The following is a 20,552-nucleotide window of genomic DNA, read 5'->3' on the forward strand; positions in this document are numbered from 1 at the left end:
GTAGATCTATAATTAAACCATGAGTACATGACTTAAAAGCTCGCTTGTGATTTCTCTGTGGTTTATAGTCCAAAGAACATCCCCCATACTTTTGCCAAAATGCTCGGCAGACAATAACTAGTTCTGATACTAATTACTGCTTGCTTTAATGAAATTCCTTTCTTTATGATGTCATTTGTATGCTCGGGCAATTAGGAACAATGCCTAAACTCCTCAAGCTTATATTTCACTGGGTTAAATTTCTTTTAAGTACTTGGCTCATCTCACAATCATAAAGAAAATTCCAAGGCCCTTCAAACGGCGTGTTTTATTACCAGCCCTCTGCTTCTCTGCTTCCCACTCTCTCTATACTTTCCAAAGCTTCTGTTGATGGCACGTACTTTCAGTGTCCTAGCAATGATGTCGATCTTATTCTTAAGCTTTATTGCTCTTTATTGTCACGAGTAAGGCTACTTTTTAATAAAATATAAAACATTTGATAAAATCATAACACTATGGAGCCTGTTTCAAAATGGAAGAAAAAGACTGGGGATATGGGGGGGGGGGGCGGTGTTAAATGAACATTAGTGTAATAGAAAACTTTCCAAATTAAGACTGTTCCTGCCCTCTACATTCTGATACAACTGTAGGAATATCTTTGAATTCATTGTATAGCTTCCAAGAATTTTGTCTTTTAGTAATATTTATGTTTGTATTGAAAACTTATAGAAAATGATTCTTATAGCTTTTAGGGGCTTTTGGACTCAGTCATTCTAACTCAGCACTGACCACATGCAAGGCCCTACAGTGAGCCCTGTGGGGGGTTAATTCAACATGCTACTTCACTGCAGCAGGGGGGACACTTAAGGCTTATGGAAAGGACTCCTTAGAGGAAGCCTGCAAGATAGCGATTGCATCATTTTATGTACTTTAATATCACCAGGAAACATTAATATTTTTATTCAGCCATCTCTTGGCCAGATTAAATTTTTCCACAATGGGGATAGGGGGAAAAAAAACACCATTTCATCATATGTAGTTTTCCACTGTGGGTTCTGAAAGAGAAATCTGTTCTTTTTTATATGAGATGTGTTTGCATTAAGGGAGCTCCCTTCCACTTTCATCAGCAAAGATCTTTGGACAGTAGGCTTCATATCACTTTTTATCTGATCTACTCATAAAAATATCCCCTTACAAATCTTGAGTGTTAAGACAATATTACTCGCTTACTGTATGTGTGTCTGTGTGTGTGTGTGTGTAGTGTGTGTACACTACGTACATATGTGTGAAGGTAAGAAGAGGGTGTTAAATCTATGGACAACAATTACAGAGAGTTATAAATGCCATGTTTGTGCTATGACTCAAACCTGGGTCCTTTTTAAAGAGGACATTAAGTGCTCTTGAGCACGAGATCATCTCTCCAATGTATAAATTAACACCTCCCAGACAATGATACTCAAACCAGTAAATTCTGGTCTCCAAAGCAAAATGTGTTTTAAGCTATAGTCTCACGTTCCTTTGAAGGATGAAAAACTGCATATCACAATGATTTAAAATTTAAGCTTACGTAACAAACAAAAAAATAAGTTAATGTTCATCAAACAATTCATAGACTGACATTTTTACTGATGTACATGCACATGTGACAGGTTATTTCAATCTTCACAGCAGCCACTGTGAATTAGTTAGTATTACAGTTTTGCAGGAGCTCAGAGTGATTAAGTATTGACCTATTCAATACACATGTATTGAATAACAAAGTTGGTTTAAACTTGAACCAATTAGGTTTTATGAGTAAGAATCTAAGCCCATCAAGCAACATATTTTTGTGTAGTAGTATAAATTATGGAACTGTTGACACTGAATAAATGAGCTTCTAAGGATTACTACTCATTGTTCTATGGAAATCATGACAATCAGGTCCCCCTCATACCTCCCTTTGCTTCTGATAACTGTGGTACTTGCTCTAGGGTTGGTGAATTGACTAAAATTTCATTTTATGCTCTTACATTTGTAGATACTTTTATATTATTTGAAATATTCCATAATCTTTAATTTTTCTGGGAGTCTCTCATGTAGCCCAGGCTAACCTTGAACTTGCTATATATGTGAGAATGAATTTGTGCTCCTGAGCTACCCCAGTGCTAAGACTACAATCTTTTCTTTTTTTTCTTTTTTTTATTAGATATTTTATTTACACTTCAGATGGCATCCCCTATCCCCATTCCCCCCCACCCCCCTTAGGAAACCCCTATCCCATGCCCCCTTTTCCTTTTTGCATTTATACATTATTTTTTAAAAATAATGTTAATCATAAGCGTTATAAGTTTGGAATTGTTCAATCAGAGGTGTAACCCACTGACCGACCTAGATATAACAACTATCTTTGACTGGTGGAGATACATGAATATCTGCCTCCCTGTCTCCCCCCCTCTTTCTCTCTTTCATCACCTAGCTTCTCCTCTCCTTCTTCTTCTCCTCTTCTTACTCCTTTTCTTCCTCTCAGTACTCCTCCTACCTTAGCTCCTCCTACACATCTTATACCACCATGCCCAAGTTTTATGTGGTACCGAAGAACCAAACTCAGGGGCCTCATAGTTCAGATCTGCCAAATGAACTATATCCCTACCCTATAACTTAAAATATTTATGTTGCTTAGGATGAGAAACTCTGAATAAGCGTTTAACCAGGTCTTTGACTTTTTCCTTCATTCATAAAGATCTATTAGTAGCATATCTCAGAAAATGCCTGAGTACAAAATAAAAATCTAGTAAACTACACTTGATAGTAGTATACGTCCATCAAATGAGAAGAATAAATAGGATTAACTGTGTACAAATTCACATTTTAACAATGCTGTAGAACCATTCATTTGGGGAAATATATTTGGTAAGTTGACTAAGTCAAAATGAATTGACCAATGTGTATCCTCATTTGCAAAATATTGACATTATAGAAAAAGTCTTCTGCTTTCAGCTGTTTAAGAAATAGTTGGATCTTTTGAAATAATGACACTTTAAGATTATTATGATATTTTACTGTTCAACAAAAATTCTGTTAGGGTCAACAATTATACATACTACATCAATTTTCCAAATCCTATGTGAGTTCAACACACTGATTTTACATTGAGATGTATAGGTGTCCTTGTGGTGTTGACATTTGGAATAAAGTGTGATATTATAATAGACATTAGGAGAGAGTCAATCATTCACCTGTAAGCCGGTAGGTGCACTACAAGAAAAGAAACATGTATATTTATATGTGTGTATAATTTATTGATGTTTCAATATCTCTCTTGAATTACAATTATTTTTCTCTAAAATAAGATAAAGTGCTCTATGGAAATGTAGTTTTCTAAATAAAATTCATATAAGTGTGAAGCTTCTCAAATTATATCTTTATAAAATATTCACAGATTCATGATTAATATATGGTGGGAAAAGGTAATCAGTTGGAGGTCTAGCTCATTTGAGAGACAATAGAAGTAATTCAATGTTGACTAAACTTTAAGAAGAGGAGCATAAAGAATGAAATATAAAATTCTAATGAGCAATGGGAAATGTTCTTTAATAGAGAAACATTTTGCTTTGCTGTGTCAGCTTTGAAGGAAAACAACAGTGTTTGGGTCAGGCATTGATGGAGAGCAGCAACACTATTCCCCCAGGACTGTACAGATTGAACAGAAGGATCCAGAAAGAAATCGCATGTAGAGTTACTGAAAAACTTATATAGGTGTGGGATCCAGAGTAGGAGCCAGGGGTAATTACAGCGCAATGGACTTTGGATAAAATTGCTAACAGAAAGGATGGCTAGAAGCAATTAGACTACAAGGGTTGAAGGTGACCCCGAGGTCTGGGCTGTCCTCACAGAGTGCCAAAACAATCAACCCACTGTCTACAAAGCTTTGTTTGAACAGAGAGAAAGAAACAATAGAGGTTTTGTTTGACATTAGGAAACTTAGCCAACTTGTTAATTGAACAAATTTCCACTTTCACTTGGTTGCTTTGGCATACTATAGACACATCCTTGCAATTCCTGCTCCACACAGGGTGGAAACTATAGTGTTACTCTCTCCAGGGAGGCCATGTGACTTCATATTCTATGGTAACCAAGTAATGAACACTTTCAAGATAATATAATTAAGCATTATGGGAAAGAACAGAGTGAAATTCTTTGTGACATTTCAATAAACATGCTAGCAAGCAAAAATACACAAATGAAGGTCACATTTGCAATTTTTATAAAAGTGTCTACATTTTAATTAGGTAGCTGATAAATGTCAAATTGAGCCCTAGCCGCTGACCAACTGTCATATTAGAAAAGAAGAAAAATGTCAACTAAAAAAAGTCACAATTTTTTTTTTTGCATTGTCATGAAATAAAAAGTCATAGCCACAATTAGGTATATTCAGCACCAAGATAAGTGGGTTTAATGACAATCTCAAACAAACTTTAAGGAACAAAATATTGTGACAGCAGAAAGGACAGTTGCGGCAGTGTTTAGTGAAGCCGTTTTTCCTTGCTGTTGAAACACACAGTGCCACGCTAGATCTGGAGATGGGGCCGCATATCATAGCGGTCAGCGTGCGGTGACATACCAACAAAAGTGAACTTCAGTAGGGAAACAGGGAAAGCCATTTGATACATGACTTACTTTGATTCCTTTGGATTTTATTTACTGTTTGTAGATGAATTGGATACGAGCATACCATGGTTCTGCATGTAGAAGTAAAAAGACGATGGGGAGGGAATGGGTTCTCTCCTTCTAACATGTATGTCCCCAGGGCTGAGACTCAGGCCATCAGCTGGGTCAGCAGGTCTCTGTTCCTTGAGATAGTACTCAATGAAGAAATTTGTGCCCATGAAAAAATAATGACGTGACAAACAGTCAAAATCAAGTTCAATGACTAGATCAGCAAACATACGTAGAAAATAAAGAAAACATTTGTCTCCAGTGATCATTCTGTAAAAGATGAAAAGGATACACAAATATCAACAAACATACTTTTATAAATCTGGAGAGAGGAAAATGAGTCAAATCACTTGGAAAACAATTTTAGCAAATTTTTTTTTAAAGAACTATTTTATTCGATATTGTATGCAATTTGTTAAAGATACAAAAAAAAAATCGCTTTATGTGTGAGTTATTTGCTATGCATCTCCTGCGTGCCCTGGTGCCCGTGGAGATCTGAAGAAGGTGTCAGAGTCACTGGAACTGGAGTTATGGATGGATGTGAGCTGCCAGGTTGGCTGCTGGGAACCAAACCTGAGTCTTCGTTAAGAACAAATACTTGTAACCACTTGACCATTTCTCAGCACCTTTAGAAAGAAGTTTTTAATATTCAGAAACTCCTGTTCCCTGAAGATATTCTAAGGAGCTTCATAGTCCAAAGGAAAATGATATATTTCAGAGATATTCCCACACCAATGTATGTAACAGAAAACTCACCTAATCATGGGATGTGATTATATATTCTGTATCAATCTGGATAAAAATACAAATTATCTAGACATAATGCCACACTCCTTTAATCCTAGAACTATAGGGACAGAATTAGTCAGATCTCTACATTTTGGGACTAGCCTGGTCTATATAGTGAGTTCCAGACCACCCAAAGCTACATAATGAGACTGCACACACACACACACACACACACACACACACACACACACACACACACACAGGTGTGTCTATGTATATATACATTTCTTGAGTAAGTGATCAGAATATAATAACTAAGCTGGAGTTTGAATAAAGAAATGAATCCAATTTCTTTGAAACAAAACCAAACAAACTGCCAGTGTTTCTGGTCTGTAGATCAAAACACTGATCCAGTAGCATTTGGTGAAGCAGCTTGCCACTACCATTAAAGCAGGCATTGACCTACAGATCAAAGTACTTTGGGAAGAAAAAGTCCATTATGGCTGAAGAGCAAGATGAGAGGCAGTTTTCATCCATAATTGAGTATATATTGCTTTTATATTTGGAATGTTTAAAATAATAAGTCAGGGCAAATTTTGAGCAGCAGAGTTTCTGTGGGATCTGAACCCTGTGATTTATTCCTTAAGGGGAAAGACTGTGAGAACAGTCACTCTGACTAGAAGGTAATGCCTAAAGCAATAAGTGGCAGGTGAGAGACCCACTAATCAGTGAGAAAAATCCCTTTGAAATTTAATAATGTGTGAGAACTGACTTGGGAAGTGGCAGTTGGTGAGCTGCTGATGAAGGCCTAGGAAGAAATTCCTACTTAGAGTTCATTTCTATCAGTAGAGTTTGGTAACATAGTAAGTTTGGCTGTGGGACAGATGTGTTGGTACCAAAATGAGAGGACTCACTAAATCTGGCTGCCCTATGCCAGCCTGTCCAGTGTCTTTGCTTCAGGGTCACTGGGCTATGTTCTTTTAGTTTAGTCAAGAGCAGTAGAATCAAAAGCAATGATTTTCAATTGATTTTCAGGTATATCCTCTGTTGAACAAACATTGAAAGTTCCGTTGCATAGCATTTCTTTTGAAGAAACTGTTGTTAGTGGCAAAGTTCCTCATTTACTCCGGCATGTGGCTTACCAGCCTTTAGTTGCCAGAGTCAAAGGTATGGAAAATGACTGTGACGAAAAACTGCCTTCTAATGAGTGGTTGTGTTGCCCTTTTATTCCAGCTCACACTTTACAGTCAATGTGTGATCATCAGAAAGCCATTGACAGACAGCCAAACATAACAAGTTTGGGGGTTCTCATCACATTCGTCCAACATGCACACCTAATTTGGATGATACAACTTCTTTGAGCCCAGTCAAGTTCCTTATATGTGCCCAAGATAGCACCATGTGAGATAGAGTCTACCAGACCTGAGGAAGCCCTTTGTGTTTTTATCAGAGAGTTGGAGACCACCCACTTAATACACTCAATACAATATCTTCTAGAAAGTGAAGACATGAGCTTTACTAAAGAGAAATAGTGAATCAATGAAGGTGATATTTTAACAGGGGCTCCGAAACTTATATTGTATCTACATTGTCTTAATGTCATTTTCCTGAAGTTTGTATTATGCACCTCTTAGATTATAAGAACCATTTGAAGGCAGGAATAATTTATTTCTATTTTGTTTCTGTATCTTGTTCTTTGCAAGGCTGCACAAGATAATCATTTCTTGTGCATGGGATAGGTATTAAACCATGTATTGCAGTATGCATATATAGGCCAATTGTATTGATTATCTTTAGTTACCTAGAATTCCATTGATGTAAATGGTCATGTTTAATTTCATTCCAAAGTCTGCCATAGCTGAGGGTACCTACATTTTGAAGATGCAGTGTAGAGGGTATTTTGCACCATGGACATCGCAAACATAACAAAACCATCATAATAATTATTGATTTTGCTGTTGTATCAAACACATACTTTGTCCATATGACAAATTCAAATTTTTCAGGAAGCCATGTTTTCTGAAACTATGTTTAGCTGGATCATATTAATGAGCAGTGTACAGTAATTAGAATGTATACAGTGTGTTATACATTATAAGTGAAACACTTATAATCATTGTGAAACACAAAAAGAATAAGATCATGTATGGTTATATAACTAGAACAGTTAAAGGTTTACCAAAACCTCTTATCCAAAGTAAGAGAGAATCATTTAATTGCAAGTGTGGTTACACTCCACAACCAGAGCAATGTTAATTTCCTCAGTGATTCATATTATAAAAGAATATCAATTTAAGCAATCACACATTATGCTTTTTTATTATTTAAAGAGATTCTGTATAAATACTGAAGCTGTAAACTACAAAATGGGAAATATTTTTCTTAAAATAAAATCATATCATATTCAATTTAACATGTAATGTTTCCATGATACACCTCTCTATATACAAGTTCAGCAGGAGAGATAAAACTATTCTCTTGTATCACAGTGGCTTCAGTTGTCCAAAGTCGATCTGAGAAGCAACAGTCGGTAGATTTGAACTTTATTCTCCATACTATGTGGCTGCACTTACTTCTCTATTTTAGGCAAAAATTCTAGGACTGCATTGCTGTTGGCTGCTCTCTTTTATATGTAAGAATAATTAGTACAGATGCTTGAGTTTACAACAGAACTTTAAACATACTGAATTTCACCCTTCTCAGTTCTTTCCAGCTCATGCAGCTAAAATGATGTCAAGTTTATATATAATACAGACAATTTGAGTTGAGGCAGGGAATATATCTGACCTGGGCTATCTCAACTCTCCTGAGGCATGCGTGCAGAAAACAAGTTGAGTTAACATAGAGTGTTTACAATTATTAAGCTTTTCTAAGTATGTGTCACATGTCAAGCTCTGTGGAGGTGTTCCATCCATTCATCCTCGAAAGCGTCACGAATCAGAAGCAGCCTGAAACTGCACAGTGAGCAGAAAATCTTCATCAGATAAAACCACCATGGCGGTAACCTTGGCAAACATCAGAGAGCATTTTTTTTTTTAATGCTGACTTTAATGACTGTGCATCATATAGTAGGAGAAGTTGGCGTCTACTTGTCCTGGCACCTTGTCATCGGTATGCAATGATCTTTCTTTCTGGAACCATGACTTTAAGTGTTATAATTAGGAGAAGCCACCACATGTTACTTGATGTGTTAGAGTACTTTTGTTTAAAGCTAAAATCAGAAGTACAGGTGATGCAAGAATTTATAGAAGCAACCTGCTCATTCCTGTCTCTCTAATGTGCCTTACTCACCTGTCTGAAACCTTTAAATATGTTATCAGCATGTGAGCAGGTGACAGAAGGCTTTCTAAGGCAGAGCCTCATTGTATGTTCTAGTGCTATCATCAATATTTTAGAGGCTTGAAGTTCTCTCTAGAAATATTTTCATTCTTAGGGACATAAGGAAAATTGATACATTTAATAGGTTTTAGAAAATTTATAAATATTTAAAGTATCAAGAGTGACTAAAATACATCCTTTATCACAATGGCAGTTTGTTTCATTTGTAAATGTTACCCTAAAGAATCCCAGCCCTACATATTCCAATTCAGTTTTGTTAATATTATTTATATTCAGTGGAGGTATTTTAAATCTATAAAATTACTTTTGAAATAACGAAAAAGATCACTGTCAGTTCTGATACCACAAGACGTGGCAATGTCAGTGTGACTTAGTAGACCATGATTTTATTAAATAATCTAACTTTAGTGGTCTCAGGGTCATTTGAGGAAGAGATGTTTAATGAAGGCATTAATATTTACTCCTACCCATCTTCCAGCTGGGATCCCATGGAGTGAGAGCACCAGGTTAATTGAGTTTTATCGCAACATCTCTAGGCCACTTTAGAAATTACTGTAAGGCACATTCCCTAAGGGCTGTTCTATATAAAGGAAGAAAATCGAAGGAGAAATGAGGAATGCCTAACTAGGTTCCACTGGCATTGCCAGCATAGGTACTTATTAAAAGACTGACTAACTGAAAAGCCACTTTCTCAGAAAATAACTAATAAGAGTCACTATTTCCTAATCCATTCTCAGGAAAATGAAAAGAAAGCATTCCTTGATACAATAGAGAGAAAAATAACAAGAATGTGCAAATGCTAAGTTTTCTTTAATCATATATATATATATATATATATATATATATATATATACACACACACACACACACACACACATATCTTCTCATTTTTTTATAATTTTCTTTTGGGAATATTGCTGTTTGGACAGTTTAAGGATTACTATCTTCTACCTCTGATACACACTCTTTGGGCTCTTTAGGACAAAACATAAAATAAGACACTATTTATGCTCTTACACTGTGGCCTAATGTCAGCTGATGGAGAGAAGTGGAGGACTTGGGTATCTCACCTAGATAGCAGTACAGACTAAGAGGTGAAATACGGAGACAATGCAAACCATCATTAATTAAATTCCCATTATAAGCCAGGAATCATTCCAATTCCATATATGACTTTGTTTTATTCTACAATATCTATAAAATGACTTTTTGATATCCCTATTATACAAACACACGAATCTCTTCTCAGCTCCTAATAGGCTGCGACACAGAGAAAACATCCAAAAATATTTTTTCTTGACTCTCAGAAAATTATATTTACAATTTCACAGAAGAGAAATGTTAAACTTAATTGGATACTTTAGCACCTAAAGTGCTATTTCCAAATCACAGAAATATTTCTACATCCCAAAATATCTGTATGAGGCCATGCAGTGATTTTAAGTAATTTTAATTATGAGTAAGCTTACTGGTAAAGACATGACTTTCATCTTACATTATTTAGCAGGCTTTAAGATAAAAATATATTCTCTGAGAAAAAACTTCTGATTCTTAAACTTATACCAAGATTGGTTTTGGAGAGATGACTCAATGGTTAAAAGCAATGGCTAATTTTTTTAGAGAACCTGGGTTCAGTCTCCAGCACTTGTCTAGTTCCAGAAGATCTATTCTGGCTTCTTATGGGCACCAGGTTTAAATACAGTGCACACACTTATATGCAGACCAAGCACCCATATACAGCAAGTAAAAACATTAAAAAAAGACTCCCATTCTTAGCAAATTGTTCCATTCAGTTAGTCTTAGATATGCAAAAATCCAATGTCTGTTTTAAACTTATTATATTTACATTGTTTCCCAAAATTATGCTACAATTGAATCACCTATAGTTCTAGTTTTACCTGTATTAGTCAAGGTTCTCTAGAGGAACAGAATGGATTCAAGTGAATAAATATAAACAGGGTTTATTAGAATGGCTGTGGTTCAGCTAGTGCAACAATGGCTGCCTACCAATGGAAGGTCCAAGAAAATACTAGCTGTTTAGTTCATGGGGCTGGGTGTATTAGCTGGTTTTAGGTGTACACCAGAACCCCAAAGAAGTAGGCTCTAATGTTACGAAGAATTGTACTTGCCAATGAAAGCAAACAGAAGAAGAGAGCAAGCTTCCTCCTTCCATACCCTTTATATAGGCTGCCACGAGAAGGTGTGGGCCAGGTTATAAGTAGATCTACCTAAAAAGATATGGATTAGAGTTGTATCTTCCCATCTAAAAAAAAAAATAAGTACAGTATCATCAATGGTGGTGAGCGTGCTAGCATGCAGACAAGCATAGTGCTGTAGGAGGAGCTGAAATTTACATCCTGATCCATAGTCAGCAGGCAGTGTCATAGAGTCAGAGGAAAGAGAGAGAGAGGAGACACACACACACACACACACACACACAGAGAGAGAGAGAGAGAGACCGAGAGAGAGAGAGAGAGAGCCACAGAGAACCAACCTGATATGACCTTTTGAAAACTCAAAGCTCACCATCAGTGAAGACCAAGTCAAATATTCAGATGGGGACCACTTGAATCCTATGGAGCCCATGCTCATTCAAACTACCACATTATTTTCTGAGCCCATAATAGTTTAAGCTATTTCAGACACTACATACCTTCTTTATTTCCTAACATAGCACCTTAGGATTTTAAGTAAAATACAACCAAAATATTTCTTAATTATTAATAAAAATGGACTTTTTATAATACCATTTCTATTTGATATTAACTTCTAAATCTTGTAAAATTCTAAAAATTTTACAACTAACCTATAGAATGAATTGCATTTAGATTCATTCATGTTTGATAGTTGACAGGTATCACTGCAGAACCTTCTGGTATGTCATCATGCATTTCAGCCAGAGAAGTTTCTGTTTCTGTGTATTTACCTTTATATCTATAAAAAAAAGTGAAAATATTTTTCCAATTTCATTAATAAAGAAGGTTTTTATTTATAATACGTGGAACAGATTAAAACAAACTCAAAATAATCCAAGCATTTTTGAAAACAGGATATGTAAGGCTAGTGTTTAAATGTTTTTTCTTTCCTCCCCCTCTCTTTCCCTCTCTTTTTATCCCTCCACCCCTTCTTCATTCTTTCCTCAATTTTCTGTCCTCCATGTTTTCCTTTCTCTATTTATTGTATATATATATATATAGGTTTTTCGAGACAGGGTTTCTCTGTATAGCCCGGGCTGTCTTGGAACTCACTCTGTAGACCAGGCTGGCCTCGAACTCAGAAATCCGCCTGCCTCTGCCTCCCAAGTGCTGGGATTAATGGCATGTGCCCACCACAGCCCGGCATTCATATATTTTTAATCCTAATTTCTTAAAAGAACATGATTACAACCAGGAAGGTTTTATTAAATATTTCAAATCCTTGCAGATACCCTTTAACCTTTTCCATTTTTCATTCTAGCTTGAATTCAGTTGTAGCAGAATTCCAAGAATTTAGTCAGAAGAAACTATTTTCATAAGAAAAAACATAAATCAAGGGCCTTAGATTTGACTCTGTATTGACTCTGTATTATTGTTTCTTTTTTTTTTTTTTTTTTTTTTTCAGAATACTCTGAAGCTCTCTCTGGCCTTTCTACTTCATATGCTGCTTTGCTAAGAATTAAGAAAAGTTCAACCTCATCTGCCTTTGGTTCCAAGTCCAGACCACGGTACAGCAGTACATCGTTGGGTACCCTGAGTGTTTCTCCACCGAGCTGGCGAGGGGCAGCACAACAGTACCACTCCCCGGTCAACCTTTATCACTCCTCAGATGCCTTTAGACAAGATGGTAAGTACAGAAAAAAATTACAAAATAGCATCAGTCAGGCAAGGAACACTTCACACAAGATGGTTAATGAGAGGTCTCAAGCCTGCTGAAGTGAGGAGAGAGTTGGACTTCACTGGACTATAGGGAGAGTTTTGAAGAGATAGGTCAACATTGGGAAAGCAAGTGGAGTTCAGAGGCATGTGTTCAGTTTGGATAGAGCATCTGCTCTTGTTAACTGGTGTACTTAGAAGCAGAGTTGGGAGATGGATTGCTGTGTTCCCTGATTGCATTTCAAATAGGTTACTCTCTGAGTCCTTAGAACAGATTGATGTTTGTAAGAATACAAGAGGGTTGAAGATGATCCATGTATTATAGGAATAGGCCATGAATTTACAATTGTATCTTTGGAAACTGCAATTTTGGAGAGCAAAAGGAGGAAAGCCGTCTGTGAAAGAGAAGAAAAGGCCACTCAGAGGAGGAGCCTGTTAATACTCTTGGCTACTGTTATAAACATCTCCCAGGATCCTTGGTGAAATCAACTGTTAATTATACTCACTAGCAATATTGATTTATAACCAATTCTCAGACTTAATAATCTAAAAGTGAAAGCACAACTCTTTCCTTCTTTTTTTTTATTTTTATTTTTTTTAATGGCAATTTGTCAATCTGTAGCCTTAAAACAGGTATATTGAGGACTGGAGGGGAGACTCAATAGTTAAAAATGCTCTTACAGAGCATCTGAATTATATTTCTTTCCAGTACCAACATCAAACAACTCACAATTGCCTGTAACTCCAGTTCTAAACCCCAGCTTCAGGGGAATGGAATGCCCCTGGGTACTTGTCGCGCCCCCGCTAGATCAGCAAAAAAGACACGACAAACCAGATCCTTCTCAACAGCCTTTATTGTAGAAGCGAATGCCCAGAACAGGCTGCTTATATACCCCCAGCCCTGGGCGGAGATAAGCGCATGGAGATGCATGGTTGGTCCAATTGCAGTGCTTTATTAGCATACACATCAGCATACCCCGCCCGGGAGGGGGTGATTGGTCAGGTTCGTGGTACCCTAGTGGTACCTCATTTGCATGCCCCGTTCGGGAGGGGCTGGAGCCAAATTCCAAATTGAACTGCGCATGCACAGTGCACTGGTAGTTACTACCAGAAGCCTAAGCAGGCGCCATCTTGGCTAGCTGCGTCAGATCGGCTGGCGCTCGCGCGCCTGCGCTGAGCGCCTTGGCCCGTGGAGTCGAAGCGGCAGCACTGTTCTAGTCAGCCTCATCAACTCTGCGGTGCTGTTCAGTCAGCCATCAGATTGGCGGCTTACAGGTACTAACATACATGTACAGAGATCAACACACAGACAGACACACACACACACACACAATTCAAAATAAAGTAAATCTTTAAATAAATGAAATAAACACGTTAACTGTAGGGTTTTTGTTCCTATATTTTCTTTAGTAAAATGGTGTTAAGTATATTACATATCCTATGAATATATGCTTATATTTCATTTTAGAGTGATAAATAGATAAGACAGATGTCACACTTAGATATCGGTCAAATTAACAACCATTCTATACTTATTAACATTATGGACTGAGAAATATCTTTCCATTGTTCCCTATACCTGTCATCATTAGACATTTGAAAAGAACATAATGAGGTTAACGAGCATGCCTGCCAATGGTCATTAGCAGACACAGTGCCATGATTTAGATATAGCTTATCTCGCTCAATGTCTCAAAGAAATGTGTCGAGTAGATACTGTGGTTTCTTCAGGACTGAAAATGCAGATGCGGTTATATGTCTCTCCCAGGATCAAATTACTAATTAGCTCTCTGCACAGTTTTCATTTATGCCTTTACTGATTTTAAGAGAAATATTGAATGACATTCAGCACTGACTGAGGATAGATGAGACATTTGAAGACATATTTTCCAGGAACTTTATTACAAACATTAAAGTATCAACTTAGGTCGAATTGCTGTGTGGAGGCGAACTCATTACTCATGATTATACAAATCTTTCCCCTGTAAGGCATCCATCCCATGATGCTAGCTTTTGCAGTTTATTCACACAAGGTGATTGAATCTTAAATATATGTTGAATGGCAAAATGTTTAATAAGAATTTCAAAATTCCCTTCTCATTATATTTAATTTCCTTTCTAACTGCTACTAAACTTATACTTTGAAAGTTTCTTGCATTTATGTACTGCATTCTAATTGTTGTCAACACTGCATGCTATGAACCCATTTATAACACCTTTAAACCCTCATTGACTTTATAACATTTATGTCTTTTTGTTTCATTTTGTTTTGTTTTATAATCACTGAGTTTAACCAGTTACCTGTATGGCAGTGAATTTGGAACTCACTAGTAACTGCTCCTGGGCTCATCAATGAATATACCACTGGTGAGACTATCATAACCAGACAAATATACCTTGGGATTAACTTTTTATGGCATTCTTATTTTATGAATTATTTAGAAGTTATTGAGTGTTCAGAAAAAACAAGCTTTGTATATTTGTCTTAATACTTTCAAGCTGAGAGACAACTGGTATGTTCTCTTGCAGCTAATGGAAGTTAAGGTACCTCTCAATTTAACTAAAATATAGCCAGGAAGTCTGAAGTAAAACAAATGACATTTAAAAGTCAATTTGCATAAGGGCATAAGAGAGAGGCGAGTACCTTCAAAATGTCGGCTTGAAACACTTCTCTTCACAGTATTAGACTTTTATATCTGCTGTATGCCAGTCCTGTTCTGGACTAAGTAGTAGCCAAATGTATTTTAGTCAGGGCCGTCTAGAAAAACAAAATATATATGGAGAGTTGGGAGCTCTAGTAAAAGAATAGGCTTGCCATTGTGAGTGAGTGCTAGCAGGCAATGAGCAAGCACTTCCTTTTTCCCTGTCCTCTTTATGTGCTTCCACTCAAAGGTGTGATCCAGATTTAAGGTGCATTTTCCCACCACAAATGATTCATTCAAGAAACTTCCTCACAGGTATAACCAGAAGGTTGAGTTAACAGTTAATACAGAATATAGTCATGTTGACCATCAAGAATAGCCATCACACCAAGGAACATAAAAGTCTGGTCAGTTGTTTATCAATGCTCAGAAGTTCAAAGTTTTCCTCTTTCTGATGAAAATTGACACGTGTTTTCTGCATTGATCTCACTATGAGTTTATTGCTTTCTACAATAACCTTTAACTCAAACATTACTACAAAACATCAATAAATTTCATCCCATTCAACAGAACCTGATGAGATGCAAATAAGGACAAAGTGATTTTGTGTATCTGCTCTCTTTAGTGTTAATCACATACACATGTTAATTAGGAATCTTTTTAAAGTTCAGAGGGTAGAGCATTTCACCTATCAAAGGTTCCTATGTTCCTATGTAATAGCCAAGCCTCTGTGCCTTGGACTGAATGAAACATAAGTCTCTAGTCTGGGACCCAACTGAATCTAATTGTAGTTTAATCCACATTTTAGAATATCCAAGGGAACATTGTAAGGACTTTCCCCTGACTTTTGCTTTCTCATCTGACTATTTGATAGATCTCAGTTGAATGTTACTTTGAATTCTTTCTCCTGGACAGGTGTCTGACATATGGCTTTTGTCAGGTAATTCCCTTTAGCTTTGATAGAGAGTAAGCCTGAGGTTGACATGCTCTTGTGAAAAATGAGAAAAGTAACAGAGTCTGAAAAGGGAGCCATCCTGATCCTTCCCCGAGTCAAGCCAGAAGGAAGTGGTGCAGGCACAGGGTTTTTTGTTTGTTTATTTATTTTGTTTTTAATAAATCGACAATCCCAGTTTCCTGGAAAGAAATGGAAAAACCGTTTAACTTTGTAGTAAACATTTAGCTGAAACTTACACACAGATACAAGTAGGTTTAGATCATGTTCATTGCAGCATATGCATTGGAACAGACACTGGAAAACTCGCATACTTTTTCTCACCCCAAAAGTATTAAAATGAATAATTTAATTATTAAATTAATAATTTAATTAATGGATATACATCAAAATATAATGGTGATTTATAAAGGTATTATGATGTCCAGTAGGCATCTAAAGAGACTCACAGTGATTCCTCAGTCTCTTGTGTTTAACACCCCCTCCCCATGCCTCCTCACACACATAACCATAGTTGCCTTCTAGAGTTCTGACTATACAGAAGTACAGAACCTAACTCCTAACACTGTATCACAGTATACTCTAGTGTGGTATGCATGTTGAGGTCCAGTTATGGTTCTACTTCCTCCCTCTCAGGGTGTCTAGATGCTGCTGCACACCAGGCTGAAAGGATGAAGCACAGTTCTGGGGGATGCGGTGGGAGAAGGCCTTCTCCGGTCTTCAATGAAACAGCTTTCTTAAACTATCTTTGCTTGTGTGTATACCTTTATTCATAGTGAACTTGTACACATACCCTTTACTGGGGTAAGCTAGGGCTATATATATGAAGTTTGGAGAGTAGGAAGTAGTTTTGAAGGTGAGTGAAATCATTAGCTGGAATTTGAAGTACTGTGAATGGCACATCTGTATGGAGGGGCATTCCAGGAATCTCAGGTACTTGCTGGGAAAGAGTAAGTTCAGCTTGTAGGTTTGCCAAGGGTTATGTGATCTTCTCTCTGTAGAGGATGTGACTCTCCAGACAAGGTCAGAGAAGGGAAACACTGCAGCTAAGGGAGTCTTCCCTTTTGTGGATCTTAGGGGCACCATGTGGCCATGGTAGACTACAACCTTAATTTGCAGAGTTTCCCCCACACTGAGCTTCTGCTTCTTATTCCTTCTTTTGTTGTATTGTTCCTCTTCCTGAAAGAGGTCAGCTGATCCTGAGAACTGTCCATCAGCAAGCTACAGCATCCAAAAAATTCTTCAGGAACTCAATCCTGGGAAGCAATCGTTGGAGATTGCTCACAGGTGGATCTGTATACATTATAGTATTGGGGTCCATGTCTTATCTACCTTGTGAAAAGCATAGAGTCTGAGGAGGACCAGGCTATACCTTCCCTGGTATCCAAAACCTTGGAGACAGTGTTAAAATAAACCCTTGCCTTTCTTTTTTCTGTGGGTGCAGTCCCTTCCTGACCACACTTCTCTATTCTCCTCTGTTGATTATTCTCATGCTTTCGTACTGGAAAAGCTTTATACATTTCATCTATTTTAATTTTCTGTGTCATCTTGTGATCATTCCTACATCTGGGTACATTTTTTTAGGCAGCCAATCCCTATAGTCAGCCAAGAGTTGTTTATTCAGAACTTAATTATGCATTCTTTTTGTTCTCCTTAATATTCTGTGCAAAACCCACTTTTTAGTTCTATTTGTTACTTTAGCAGATGCTGCAGAAAAGGGAAAAGCAAATGTTGCAAGCTGAAGAGATAAAATTATTCTTCCTACTATTTTACTTAATCATCTACATCAAATGTGCTAAATTTTATCTGATTAAAAATGTGAAGTGTTTGAAACACAAAGGAAATTTTGTGACTACATATCAGCTTTATTAAATTTTAATATTTTGCCTACTTTAGTACTATTTTTAAAGATTTAGTTGTTTCATTTTATGTGTATGAATGATTTCCCTTCATGTATGTCTGTGTACTATGTGTGTCTTGGGCATCAAAAGAGGGTGTCAGATTCCCTGGAGCTGGAGTTGCAAATGATTTTGAGCTGCCATGTCTGTGCTGGGAACTGAAATCCCATCTTCTGCAAGAGCAATAAGGGCTATGAACTGCTGAATGATCTTTCCAGCCCCTACTTCAATATTTAAGGGGTTACTTTTTGTAGGTTGTCAGGCTGGCTAGCAGGCATCTTATGCATTGAGCCCCTAAATTCATAATTTCTCTCCTCAGAATGCTTCTTTTTCCTTTGTTGATCATATCCTAAAATAATGAATATATGATCACTAAAAAATATCTTAATGGTTTTGCATTTGAAAGGCCTTCATTTTTCTTTAGCCTGAAATTGATAGTAGCTTTTCCTTAATGCTTTGGTTATTTGATGGCTTCTTCTTTGACATGTAAGAAGTTTGTTGCCCACTTCTTTATCTATGTAAATGAATTGTCCTCGAAAAATTCTGTTTTTCTCTAACTTATGATACTTCATACATTTGCCATGTACCTTTCAAGAGTGAAGTTACTATTATTTATGTTAAATATTTACAAACTAATTTCAAGATGAGATAAAAATATTTGTTTTTGTGATTTCTAAGTATCTGAAGGTTTTTAGGATATTATTATATGTTTCATTTAATGTGACTAATTCTTCTTATTCCTGACTTGAATCATTTTGTGTCATGCCTAGTCTATATTGAAATTTAGAATTTATTTTTGCAGATACCTGTGGTGTGGAAGCCATTTTATTTTCCTTCTGTTCTGCATGTTTATCCAGTGTGCTTAGTGGCCTAGCCATTATATTCAGCTACTCTTTCTCTAGATAGGAGTGAACTTCATGGTGCTTCTAGGCAGGTGTGCCGGGGAAAATTGAGATTGAGCTATTATGAGAAGAAAAAAAAAGAACATTTGATTAAATTCACAATTAGGAGTCTCTACCTGCTTGGCCTTTGAATGGGACACATTTACCCACAAAAACACACACCTTGCATGGTAATGATCACAAAATCTGTCACACCTAACTGGTGTCATGATAAGCAGTAACTGCACTGGGGAAGCAATACTTGAGCCAGAATAGATTAGACATGGGAGAGAAATCCAGACACAGCAGTGAGTATGTTCAAGGGCAAAGTGCACAGAGGGCATGTGCCTTGCAAGAACTGTAAGAACTGTGCATAAGAAACAATGCTTATAGCAACAAATGGACAACTCTAATAAATTTATTAATTAACATACTTCTTAAGAAGTCTAAAATTTTATCTAGGTTGCCAGGAAATGTCCATTAAGGGAGTAGAATACATTTTCCCCAGCAGTCGCTTGAGAGACCTCTGAGCATCCAGACTGTAAATAATAACAAAAGCTCTATGATGGCAGGAGGGAAATAAAAAGTATCAGTAGTATGTCATCACACGTGCAAAAGGAAAAATATAACCGTCTAAAGAAAGGCAGCAGCAGTGGCTACAATGTGAAAATAGGTGGTCTCTCTTCTACTTCTGTGTGTAGGCTTATTCAGTCAATCTGTAGATATAGCACTTACCCCCTTGGGTTTTGATCCAGGTATTTCTCATAGCTGTATTGATAGAAGATCCAGACACTCCTTCAGATTACACTGCTGATCTGCTGGTGTCCAATAGCAAGACTATCAACTGGGGCTGTAAGTTAGAGATAACCAGCAGTCACTAGACATAAGTGTCTGAGAATATGAAGGTAAAAATAGTAATTATCAGAAGGAATATTTTAGTCTGGTTTAGAATCCAAGGAGCCCCGGTACCAGCTGGTCATGATCCTGAAAAACACTGGTAGATATAGAAAAGATGGCTTCCCCATTAGCTGGAGGAGTGATTTTGTGGCAGTAATGAAGCAATAAAGTAATGCCTAGGAAGCTTGGGAGGAAATGGTGTGGATCTCAAAAGCTGGGAGAGGAGAATTGATCCAGTGTGATGAAGTAGTGCAAGTTGCTAAAAGGGAAAGTCTGGGTCTCTGCCTCAATGTAGCATTACTATAGTTCTGCAGAAAGCTGGACTCCAAAAAAGTGGGTGGGACCCTCAAACCTAACTATCTAAGACAGTTCTGTGGAAAAGAATGCCAGCCCCAGGCTCACAAGGAGTGGCTGCGGTGGCACCTTCCCTCAGAACCTGTGGAAGAAGCAAGGGCTGTCTCACTAGTAACACAATTAAAGGATGATGCTTTAATTTACACAGTGGCTCTGAGAATGTTAAAGAAAGAGCCAATCACTAGCATCCAAAGGACTGTTGACTGTCATAGCACACATTGTCATAAGAGTGAATTTTGTTTATAAAAACTAGAAAAAATAATCTCCCTGGTATTTTTACATGCAAAGTATTTTTAAGTATAATAAATGTATCAATGTAAAACAATATAAATTAT

The 20,552-nt window shown here is 37.0% G+C and overlaps 1 protein-coding gene across 1 annotated transcript in view; it reads left to right on the forward strand.

Moving 5' to 3' along the window:
* Window positions 1-20,552, forward strand: part of Cntn5 (contactin 5) — a 1,035,258-nt gene that overhangs the window by 627,832 nt on the left and 386,874 nt on the right. Inside the window, exon 4 of the mRNA XM_076926087.1 lies at window positions 12,343-12,564. Coding sequence (XP_076782202.1) covers window positions 12,343-12,564 — 222 coding nt within the window. The remainder of the gene's footprint in view (window positions 1-12,342; window positions 12,565-20,552) is intronic.

The sequence above is a fragment of the Arvicanthis niloticus genome, chromosome 27 (genome assembly GCF_011762505.2).
Source record: "Arvicanthis niloticus isolate mArvNil1 chromosome 27, mArvNil1.pat.X, whole genome shotgun sequence".
NCBI lineage: Eukaryota > Metazoa > Chordata > Mammalia > Rodentia > Muridae > Arvicanthis > Arvicanthis niloticus.